This window comes from Salvia miltiorrhiza, unplaced genomic scaffold, assembly GCF_028751815.1.
Source record: "Salvia miltiorrhiza cultivar Shanhuang (shh) unplaced genomic scaffold, IMPLAD_Smil_shh fragScaff_scaffold_61, whole genome shotgun sequence".
In the NCBI taxonomy this organism is placed as follows: Eukaryota; Viridiplantae; Streptophyta; class Magnoliopsida; order Lamiales; family Lamiaceae; genus Salvia; species Salvia miltiorrhiza.
This window is the reverse complement of record NW_026651474.1, coordinates 327,758-339,652: the sequence shown is the minus strand read 5'-3', so window position 1 is coordinate 339,652 and position 11,895 is coordinate 327,758. Positions and strand designations below refer to the sequence as shown.

The following is an 11,895-nucleotide window of genomic DNA, read 5'->3' as shown; positions in this document are numbered from 1 at the left end:
AAAAAATAATTTCGGCCTCGACGGGTCGGACCCGGACCGAACCGGACCCGTTGCTCGGGTTCGGTCCGGATCCGGGTCGGCCCGCACACATTTTTCGGTCCGGGTCGGTCCTTCATTTTAAAATTTTCGGTCCAACAAACCCGGTGGGTCGGTCCGGGTCCGACCCGCTGCACACCCCTAGTTTTATGGAAAACATTGATTTGTAGTAAATTTAGGCACTAAATTTCTTTTATCATCCATCCATCTCCTTGATCATAGGGTTAATATTCACTATTTTTTTTTAATCCTTTTAACTTAAGAATCTTATAGTAAGCGTAATATGGTTAGCTGATTTTGTTTCCTTCCTTCACATGATTTCTTCTTCTTCTTCTTCTTCCACCTCCTTCTTCTCTTCCTGAGTTGCGCGATGCGCCGCGGCGTGGCGATAGACGATGGTGGCTGATGCGCAGCGTCAGTGGCGGCGACAACCACCGACGAGTTCTCACATAATGATTCGAAGATATATTGTGGTTATGGTACGGTTGATAATGAAATTTTGATAGAAAATTGGGTGATCGATATATATGAAGGCTATTGAGGTGGTTTATGGCGGAGTTCGAGAGAAATCGGAAAAAAAGGCGGTGGGTTATAGATGAGTTCGCCGGAAACACGAAGAAAAGGTTGCAAAATTGGTGGAGGAAAATTGGAATAAACAACAGCTACGCGTTGAAAACCATTGTCTATTAGCGTTTAGACAACCGTTTTCGAAACATGTCGTATATATTATGTTTTTTATTTGCAAATTTCTTGTAGTAGTGTTAAAATAGGAAGTAAAATTCATGAGTTCTGTATACTATATAAATTAGCTTTGATAAATATAGTAGCGTTAAAATGAAGATGAATTCATTTTATAGTTAGAGACGTATCAAATCAATGACTAAGAGGGTGTTTGGCGAAGCTTATATAAGCTCTTGGAGTTTTTAAGGTGTTTCAAGAACTTATAAGATGTAGTTTCTTTTTTTTTTTACTTGGGAAAGGGGGAGGGAGAGCGGTGGGGTTTGAATCCTGGACCTCGACTGTTCGTAGACAGGAGTTCGCATCGCTTGGTGTCCCCTTGGGGACATAAGATGTAGTTTTTTAAGAGCTTATAAGTTGTTAATGTGTTCGGATAATTGAGCTTATAAGCTAGAGAGAGAAAATCTTTGTTAGAGAGTTGAAATTAAAATTATATATGATGAAAATAAAAAATCATAGTTGAATTATTTTTGTAAAATGAGTGTTACTTATAAGAAAATGAGAAAAATAAGTTGGGGTTAGAGGAATTTACTTTTTGAAGAGCTTATGAGCTCTTAGAGCTTATTTTTACAGCTTAAAAGCTCTTTATATTATGAGCTTATTTTGCCAAACACTTTGAATGAGCTTATAAGTTGTTTTAACGAGCTTATAAGCTTAGCCAAACACCCTCTAAGACCTTGGCAACACATGTTTTTATCTAATAATCATTATTAGTTGGTTATAATATCTACCAAAATATTTGGTGATTTTTTTCTTTTAAAGTTTCTATTAGTCTAAAAAGAGTTTAGAAACTCTTTAATTACTTTTGATAGATCTCTATTTCACAACATAAACTTTTTGATTACTTTTGATAGATCTCTAATTGACAACATATTTTATCGGGGGTAGGGCTTTGACAATTTATAAGTTATTAAGACATTTTATCTTATAAACTTTTGCAATATCTTATAAATTATTAGAGCTTATAAATTCTCTATAATAATTTGGCAAATACTCCCTTACTAAACGCCCTACGCTTGCAATCCCACCAAAAGTTGAGGAATATGATTTTACGGTATTGGCGCATCTATCTTAATAACAAGTAGGTAGGGGATTGATGAGGGGGGATCTAATCCCACTATTTATCTACTTAGAATTCCACTTGATATTGCAAAAGACAAGAAAACGACTTTTCATGAATTCATCTAAAAGCTTCTCTCCTTTAAGTTTTTTCTTCTTTTATCTTTGAACAAGAGAATCACATATCCTGAATTCCTTTCCCCAAAAAAGAAATAAGTTTCTATAAATATTCGTCAACTTGCTTGACAGCATCTGCTTTTGTGTGTATTTAAGGTGTTTTTGTGGCATGAAATATTTCACAGCAACACATCACACTCATATATAAATTTTGATGGCATCGAGCTCGATGGCACGAGGGTCGTCGTCGTCGTCGTGGACGGCTAAGCAGAACAAGCAATTTGAGGAGGCATTGGTGACGTACGACAAGGATACACCCCAGCGGTGGCATAACATTGCAAGAGCATGTGGGAAAACGGTGGAGGAAGTGAGGAGCTACTATGAGGCCTTAGAGAAAGACATCAGCAACATTGAAACTGATCGAGTACCTATACCTAATTACACTCCCATCTCCACTACAAGAGGATACGCCAATGACCACAGGTATCAACACTCCTAATATCCTATATTTTTCAAATTTTACAACACAATTTTCAATTATTTAGTTTGATGATAGGGGATTTTGCACATAAATTAACACAAAAAAAGAAACTCATAATTTGACCATTTTACGAACTTGAGATCCTTTATTCCACTTTTTGGTGCCCTACATGAGTTTTACTATCAGTTTTTTCCATCTCTTAGTTAATAATTGGTTGTTATGGCTGATTCCTCCATTATTAGGGTGTATAATTTTTTTAGATACAACTAGTGTATAACCCGTCGAAATTCGACGGGTAATTATTTTATATTATTATTTAAATTATATAATATTTTTTTATATAAGCAATTATTTATATATAAATTTGTTTTTTTTAATTTGAGGTAATATAATTGAAATTATATTAATTTGAACCATATTTTTTAATTAAGTGTTAATTTTTTATTAGAATAATAAATATTATTTTTATATAAATTTTTATTTGATAATGTTTTGGAAAAGGTCGATATAAGATTGAAGATTTTCATCTGAGCATCATCTCGTCTAAACTATGTAGGATCATATTATCATCTATCGCCTGAAAGACGATATCTAATGTTTGAACACTAAACGTTTGAGCATCATCTCGTGTAGACTTTAAAATACAAAAAATGAGTTTTTATGCGTCAATTTTTTTAACACCACTATTTGAAGCTTCAAAACTCAAAGTTGACTTGTGAGATTATATGATTTGGAGCTTCCAACATCATAACTAACTTGTAAACATCATTTTGTATGGAACTTGAAAAAATCTTGCCCAAAATTTTATGCATTATTAGCTTCAAATATTATAATTGGGTTCCGAGAATCATCTCGTTTGGGGTTTGAAATAACAAATTTAGCTTGTGAGTATCATCTCATTTGAACTTTTAATGACCACAACTAAGTTACAAAAATTATCTCGTGTGCAGCTTTAAAGATCATTATCATCTTAAGCTTGTAGGATCATAACTACTTCTAAACATATACTCCATATTTTCGCCCGTCGAATATGGAACTTGTAAGCATCTAATATCATAACTAACTTGTAAACATCATTTTGTATGAAACTTGAAAAAATCTTGACAAACTTTTATGCATTATTAACTTCAAATATTATAATTGGGTTCCAAGAATCATCTCGTTTAGAGTTTGAAAGAACAAATTTAACTTGTGAGTATCATCATTTAATTGGGTTCCAGGAATCATCTCGCTTGGAGATATTCAAATTGTATTAGTCTCAATAATTCCGCCAATTAAATATAGATTTTTAATTTGGAGTGCAAGAGCTTCTTCTTGTATAAGTTTTATTTTAGTGAAACCTTATAAAAAAAATCAATGTGAAATGAGGTGATTTATATGAATTCTTCACTCGATTGAGATTATTATAAATTTAATACATAATTAAAGATTTGTAATGTATTTTAACATCATATCCTCTATTGTTCTTTATCTAAATTCTTCATTTATGCATTACTAATTTCATAATTTATCTATTATTATTATTATTATTGACGAAACTGAAACAAATAAAGTTTTTAGATATGAAAAATCTATTTTTCTTCCCTATACAAATAAAATGTACAGATATTATTTTATAAAAAATAAAAATAAAAATTTAATTATTTTGATAGACATAAAATAAGATTTTGTTTTAAAGTAATCAGGTTATAGAATTTTTGCCTTATTATTAAAACATGTAAATCAATGACCGAACCCGTTTATAATTTACATACACGTGCATGTCTCAATTCAAACTCAATTTAAAATTGATTTTATTGAAAATTAAGAAGATAAATATTATATATATATATATATATATATATATATATATAGATAAATTCATACAATATATTGCAACATATACATATAATATATACACTTTTGAGAAATATAAAATTAATAACAAATATACATCTAATCACTAACATTCAATTAAAATAATTTATTGTATATAAATTATAATTTTTTTCTTCACAGACATGTAAATCTAATTTTTATCGAGATAAAATAAATAATAGTAAAATTTATTAATTTAGATTATATGTAAGTTAATATTATTATTATTATTATTATTATTATTATTATTATTATTATTATTATTATTATTATTATTATTATTATTATTATTATTATTATTATTATTATATATACACACATTTATTATTAATTATATTTATTAAGATTAATGGATCTTTAGATAGAATGTAATAGTTATTAATTAATAAATGATAAAGATTATATATGGTAAGTTTTGAAATGGTGAGATTCTAGATATGCCACATAGGTTAAGGCTTAATCCTATTATATAATAGATTTTCAGTAATCAATGTTAATTATGATTCATTTATAATACTCCATATAAACATACTTACTTGTTTTAAGGGAGTAATAATTTTACTGTTATTTATACGTACCTACTTGTTTGATTTGCCTATTATATCCCCCATATATACTTAATTTAAGATCAAATGTACATGTAATTCAATAGTATATTATACATATAATATATCCAAAAATATATTATGGTTTATATATGTTATTTAAGAGTAATATCCATTAGGACTCTTCATCCACATAAACATAATTAGCTACTATTATTTATATCTGTAAAATTATATAATTTAGAATTACAATACAAATGATTACTTAATAGTTTTATTAGAAGTTTAATTTTGCTTAGAATTCTTGGAATTAAACTTAGTTATGTGAAGATGAAATCTGAAAATAAAGATGACGAAAAAATTAGGTAATGCGTAATTAATTAAAATTAATTTTTTTAATACTAAATAAGCTGATTTTTTTTCAATTTTATGAGTTTTATAACATTATATGTTTCAAAACTTATCTAATAATTAGTTCAAAAAATATATTAAAATTATAAATATTATTATCAAATGAAACAGTATATATTTATAGTATTTACACTCAGAAAAATTATTTATTATAAAAATTCGTTTTTTTACGTGTGAATGCATGTTATCTTTGCAAGTATTATTAAAATAGTGATTAATGAGATTAACAGTTTGACTCGGAAAATTGTGGATAGGAGATTCGAACAGCATTTTACGCATATTCATTAAAGTTTTCCTTTTCGAGAAAGACCCAATATTGCTAAACTCACCTAAGACGGTTAGATCTTTTCATGCACTTTTAATATGTAGCAACTGTAAGCATGCACAGAAGAACACATGCATTTACAGAATAAAATGCATATGCATTATACTAAGATTAATTCCAAAGAGTCACCTAATCTCATTTAATTTGAAGCTTATCAACAATATATATGAGTAATAAATATTACTACTTGTCTTGGATCATATAATGTCTCTGTTAAAGTGTTAATTATGCCAATGTAATAAGATCACAGGATGCTACAACTTTTTTTTTATCAATATTACGTTTGGATTGCCTATATGCATAAACAAAAGTTTCTTGCATGCGATTATATTAACGAATATTTTTACTACAGATCCTTAATAATATAATTATAATTAATTTGTTGATTAGCTTTTCCTCCATTAATATTTCTTGATTTGAATAGGCTTGTGATGAAGAATCTCAAACTGCAGTGATCAACTTCGTACAGTGTTATACAAGTGTGCAACACTTGTGAACATTACATATATAATTGCATGTATCATTTTTCTTTTCTGTACCTTTTCCAGATGTGTGGGCATTCGCATCACCATGTAAAAAGCCCAACTCCTTATTTATATATATAAAAAAAAACATACTTCGTGTTTATTTATTGAGTTTCGTTATCTCAAGACTTGGCAATTAAACTTCTTTAACGACTTTATCGGTCTTGCATGTTTAGATCATGTCATACTATTAAGATAGTTATGTAGGCTTCCTGAGGGAACAAATGAAATGATACACAAAAAACCAGCTTGGTATTCATTAATCCTATTTATCAGTCTCTGATAAAGAACTAGTATTAATCTTCAATTAAATTATATTAATCATAAATTGGCATTTTCATTAGACGAATGCGCCGTGCATCCAAATTATATATAAGAGTATGTCTCATCACATAAATAAGATTATGGATCTAGAACCATATATACCGATCGATCCGCGATAGTAGTAAGTGCAATAACTAATTAAAATACATTCTATTAGTTTATATAAGATAATATATTATTAAGTATTCAGATATAGAACCTATTCAACTATTCTCTTTTTAGGAGAAACAGTAAATATTTTAAGTGATGGTGTTACGGTGGACTTGAACCTAGAAATTTTGACGACAGACATTAATTATTCTATCACGCGCTACTCTATTATTGCAAAACTTGAAGTTTGAAAAAACAAAATAAAAACATATAAGTTGGAACTTGACATCCTCAAATTAAATGTTCTTAATGAAAACCCTAATTAAGACAAAATTGGGTCTAGGAATTTAAGCATAGGGGGCGAGAAGCCGATTGTCATCTCATATATATGGATGAGTACATGTGGTGTATATTTATAATACGTACGAGAATGTAAAAGGAAACGCCACGCCAAGAATCAAAGCTCCATAGCAAGAGGAAGGGGCTTAAACCTCCATTGTTCAAGCTCTAAAGAATCATCAAAACATTCATGTACCATTGCTTGAATAGTCTTAATGGATGCATCGCCATCAACCTCTGAATCAGACTCAAAATCAGCACACGCGTTTCTCATAACTTCTTCCTTAGCAGTAAATGTCAAAAGCTTCGTCCACGTCGATGTCAAAACCACTCTTTCCACTTCCACAAGCTCGTAACATTTCTCAGTCTGCATACGATCATATATTAAATTTGATAGATTTCAGAACTTGATATATTAAATTTTGTTGGTGCATTAAATGTTAATATTAATTAAGAAGAAAAATGAGGGACTAAATGCCAATGTTATGTGTATGCACCATCTCAGCATTAATTTCGTTGATTGCAAAATGTGCTGCTTTGATCAATTCATTATAAAATGGCTGATCGTTGTTCTTGGCATCGGCGAGATCTATAGGCCGGAAAGGAACGTGGAACCAACTAGGTGGACAACAATCCAAATCATAACCCTACAAACATAACAGATTAATTAACATGTATAATAATATATATCATTAATTAATTTGGTAAGAAAAAAGATATATATGACGGACCCCACTTTCGCGGACTTGTTGGAGGAATCTCTTAATGGTGCGATGAACGTCGAGATGGTCGTCTAAGTCTTCGTCGTCGGAATCGTACCAACCCTTAAAATCAAATGTTTCCTTGTCTTCGAACACAAACTTTCGCCGGTACGGCGAAACCAAACCATATTTGTCTTCTACCAATTCTCGGTATCGGCTCAGCCGCCGTGGTCTGCGTTCCGTTGCCGTCGGGCTTTCCATCACCCACGGCCGCGCCCGATTCCTATCTCCTCTTTTCTCTCTTCATCGTCTACAAACATGTGTGTTTGCGTATATATATCTCTTGTTTTCGTTTCGTATATGGATATTGTGGAATCATAAAAAAAAAAAAAAAAAAAAAACTTAGGACTTCTATATTTGGCAACTTTTATTTTCGACATAAATTGTATGGATACCATTATCTAGTTATTCACAAATTAAATGAATGTAGCTCACAACTATTAATAAACTACTCAATCCATTTTTTTTGTGAGACACTACGACAAAATTATCCAGTAATGACACAATTTTCATGACATCAAGAGACCTGCCACAAAATTTGCTCCATCATTTGTGTAATAAAATTTAGTTACATCTAGACATGCATCCATCTATATACTTTTGCTATATATAAAAATGCAAGCAAATTTTATTAGTTACACGAATTGATACACCCTCAAATGTCACTATATTTTATGACATGTATTATTTTTATGACACGCATAATAGATACTGATCATACGATGTCACAATTTTTCGAAAATTATGTCATTACTAGATCATTTTGTTCTTGTGAAAATATGCTTATCATTAGATTCCATTTATTAACCATTCTCTCCAACATAAGTTCTATTTTTTTTCTTCTTAAAAGCTCATCCAATGGTATTAGATTTATTCCACATCATCCCAATTATAAAAGAGGCGGAATTCGAGATATAGTCATTATAAATATATAGTAATACTTAAAAAGAGGTCACCCACTTAATTTTAATATATTGTAAGTAATTTTTACAAATTTGAACAAAATTGGCCCTAAAGTAAATGCAGAAAAAATTGTAGTCATACTAGTACGAATAGAAAAATCCGCACCAATCGTTCCAACTAGTAGCACCAGTTAGTGGTACCTGATACATCTGGTACGAATAGGGACCGTCCGTACCAATTGTAAAGCAAAATGACCTGATAAGATTGGTACAAACAATCCAAATTCATACCAGATGTACTAGAATATTGTGTGCCACCACTGGTACAAATTCGTATCAGGTGTACTTTATATTTATATTTGATAGATAGTTGTACGTAATTAAAGTAAAGTATAAATTTAAGTTTGTTCATGTTAAAATTGATTAAAAAATTATTGAAATTAAATTGATGACCAATATTTAAATTTCACTGTCGAGATTGTACATTTCGCAGCATTAACCCATTATAAAAATATTGTGTAAGAGTGACAACTATTGCCTATTGGGGGTTAAAGGAGTGAAATTGAGGCCAGCTCAAGATGAATAAGAGTAGCCCAATCAAAAGGGAAGTGTCTACGCTGCACAGTGTTCATGTGAACACTGCTGCTAAGATTTCGACACGTGGCCCGAGATGTTTTTGAAGACCGATTTAGCTGGACCGGATTTCATGCATTTCCGTTTCTTTTTTATAAACTGCCGTTACTTTACCCATTTTCAATATTTGCTTTTCTTTTATTGTAATGACCCGACTTTTTAATAAGGATTATATACTTTTAATTACTGATTTAAGGATTGATTATGGTAATTAGGGTTCAGCATCCATTAATAAAATACGTATTTATATGAATTTGATAATTTATATATGTGATGATTTATTTTTTTTATTTTCAATAGATGATGCACTCAAAATATATTTTGAGTCCATTAATTTATTGTGGAGAATTTAACACTGAAGTGTTAAATATGAATCTTTTATCGATTGTTTACTTAAGCCCATGAGTAATTTAATTTATGTTAGAAGCAAGCTCAAATGGATTTTATGCTTCAATAAGAATTAGGCTTATATGTCTTAATGTATTTAAATGAGTTTGGAACCATATAATTAATATATTAATCTCTTAGATATTTTAATTAGAATAATCCTAAGCATGCTGAATCCTAAGCATGCTGAAGAATTTACTACGCATGCTGAAGGAAATTCTTCAGTCATACAAAGCTAGCTGAAAGTGTTCATACCTGTAAGTTGAAGAATTTCCACGATCCAAACCACCCCATTTTTCTTTAAAACCACAGCCACTTTCACCATTCTCACACCACCATTTTCAACTACTGCAGCCCAATTTCACAGCCAACTTTAAGAGACTATTATCCACCTACTCAAGGTATCATCACCCTCAGGGAACCACCAATTCATATCAATTCATACGGCTGTTCTGATATTTCACAACATGTTTACATATGCACATATGAACTGAAATTTACAGACTAGTTCAGTTTCAAGAAAAGAATTTCAGATTTCATTAAGCAATTACAGTATGAGAATGATATGTGCTAAGAAAAAAATCCTATGCTATTTTGTGAACTGAATTGTGGCTTGAACCCTACTGTGTGTGTGAGTCAAGGTCAGGGGACGGCAGCCGCGGTGGCTGCCGGCGGTCGACGGTCGGCGACGGAGCCGAGGTGGTCTCCGATCTGCCAAAGAGGGAAAAAGAGATGAGTATTTCAGATTTTTAATTTAGAAAATGGAAAAAGGGGGAAAATAGAAAAGGAAGAAATTAGGGCTTACCTGTAACAACCCGCTCTTTTATTATATTTAAATCCAGTAATACGATAATTATTATTTCATCTTTCAGTAAATCAGGCCCAGTAATTATTTATTATTTAAATTCAACTTATGACACTGGATTATATTCTAATTAAGCAGGATTATTATTTTATTACCAAGTCAGTAGTTTCGCGTAAATAAAATCGCAATGAAAATTATTGAGTAAGCCAATAATTATTTCAGATTCATAACTGACTTAGCGAAGTCATGTTATTTATTAATCACAATAGAATTATTTTTCTATTTTTATTATTATTTCTTGAGTCGTGAATTTATTCCGGTTTATGAATAATTAAATCTACGGATTTAATTTAGAATTTATTCTAGCTAAGAAAGGAAGCAAATATCGAGTAGTTTCATAAACACGCGATATTAACAAAACCCGGTAGTTGGATTTTATTTAAAAAAAAATGCAATACAATATTACAGATATAGAAATTCCAAGACAAGAATTATTGCTTCTGTTTATACTTCACTTTACAAACCCCTATTTTTCTATCTATCTACCAACACTTAAAAAAAAAAGGAATAGTGTATGTGTGTGAAAAAAATCTGCAGCTATCCCTTAAGCATGCTCAGCCATCTATTCTGGACATTTTTTTGACTCCAGCTCCACGCCTATGTAATATTTTTTTTTGACTCCAGCTCCACGCCTATGTGATACTCCTTTTTGACTCCAGCTCCAGCAGCATATTTGCAAAATTTTCACACCCGAACACCTTCATGTGGTTTCAGATTTCAGCAGCTATTAATCTTCATTTCATTCCCATTCCACACTGCACTGCTCTTCATTCGGTGCTCTGCCAAGTATCCTCAAGCCATTCCAGTAACACCTTAACACTTGAAGAAGTGAGAGAGAGATCGTTTATTCATTACTCTGCCAAACTGCCAGATTATCTCAGTTCATTCAACAACCAACACAAACATTCAAGGTATTGATTCTATCTCAAATATCCATTCCAGTAAAGCATTCATACCAAAGCATGATCAGTTTCACAATGATAGAAAAACCATTGTAGGCATAATGAACTTAGCAAAGTTACACTCTTTATAGTGCAAACACCAATAACTCTTATGCAAAGCAAGAACAGGCTGCACTCTTTCACCACTAGGAAAATAAGAATTGTAGAAGATGTACCCCTAGACTGCCTTTGTTCGTATGTTGCTAAGACAAATACAGTAAAACCCCAAACTCCAAACCACACGCCATTTTCATAGTAGAGAAGAAACTACGCTAAGGATGAAGGAAGAAGAGAGAGCTTAGCTTATGAAGGAGGAAACAGCTGACTGCTCTGCTCGACGCGGCTTCGAGTCAGCGGCGGCGAGCGAACGAGATCAATCGACGGTACACATAGGCAGCAGAGCCCGCTGCTCGTCGGAATTAAACAGCAGCGGCGACCTTCGGCCCCGCCGAAGGAAGCCTCGGACTCGAGTCGAGGAAGGAGAAGGCAGAGGCCGTGGCGACAAGCGGACGAACCCTGGCGTGCGACGGCGCGGCGAACCTCGCCGGTCATCCAGAAGC

At 31.8% G+C, this 11,895-nt stretch overlaps 2 protein-coding genes across 2 annotated transcripts; one reads left to right on the top strand and one right to left on the bottom strand.

Moving 5' to 3' along the window:
• The first annotated feature begins 2,085 nt into the window (after positions 1 to 2,085).
• LOC131003040 (protein RADIALIS-like 3) lies at positions 2,086 to 6,196 on the top strand. The gene is made up of 2 exons (XM_057929506.1): positions 2,086 to 2,433; positions 5,994 to 6,196. The coding sequence occupies exons 1-2, from the start codon at positions 2,165 to 2,167 to the stop codon at positions 6,022 to 6,024; spliced, it is 300 nt and encodes a 99-aa protein (XP_057785489.1). The 5' UTR covers positions 2,086 to 2,164; the 3' UTR covers positions 6,025 to 6,196.
• A 557-nt stretch (positions 6,197 to 6,753) lies between these two features.
• Positions 6,754 to 7,887, bottom strand: LOC131003043 (uncharacterized). The gene is made up of 3 exons (XM_057929509.1): positions 7,578 to 7,887; positions 7,344 to 7,493; positions 6,754 to 7,213 (listed from the first exon to the last, which is right to left on the bottom strand). The coding sequence occupies exons 1-3, from the start codon at positions 7,806 to 7,808 to the stop codon at positions 6,965 to 6,967; spliced, it is 630 nt and encodes a 209-aa protein (XP_057785492.1). The 5' UTR covers positions 7,809 to 7,887; the 3' UTR covers positions 6,754 to 6,964.
• Between the last annotated feature and the right edge of the window lie 4,008 nt (positions 7,888 to 11,895).

What these genes read in the sequence shown, in the direction of transcription:
- LOC131003040 (XM_057929506.1), top strand. Translation starts at nt 2,165, where the DNA reads ATGGCATCGAGCTCGATGGCACGAGGGTCGTCGTCGTCGTCGTGGACG. An exon ending in GGATACGCCAATGACCACAG is followed by an intron (nt 2,434 to 5,993) that starts GTATCAACACTC and finishes TGATTTGAATAG; the next exon opens with GCTTGTGATGAAGAATCTCA.
- LOC131003043 (XM_057929509.1), bottom strand. Translation starts at nt 7,808, where the DNA reads ATGGAAAGCCCGACGGCAACGGAACGCAGACCACGGCGGCTGAGCCGA. An exon ending in AACAAGTCCGCGAAAGTGGG is followed by an intron (nt 7,494 to 7,577) that starts GTCCGTCATATA and finishes TTATGTTTGTAG; the next exon opens with GGTTATGATTTGGATTGTTG. An exon ending in ACGAAATTAATGCTGAGATG is followed by an intron (nt 7,214 to 7,343) that starts GTGCATACACAT and finishes GATCGTATGCAG; the next exon opens with ACTGAGAAATGTTACGAGCT.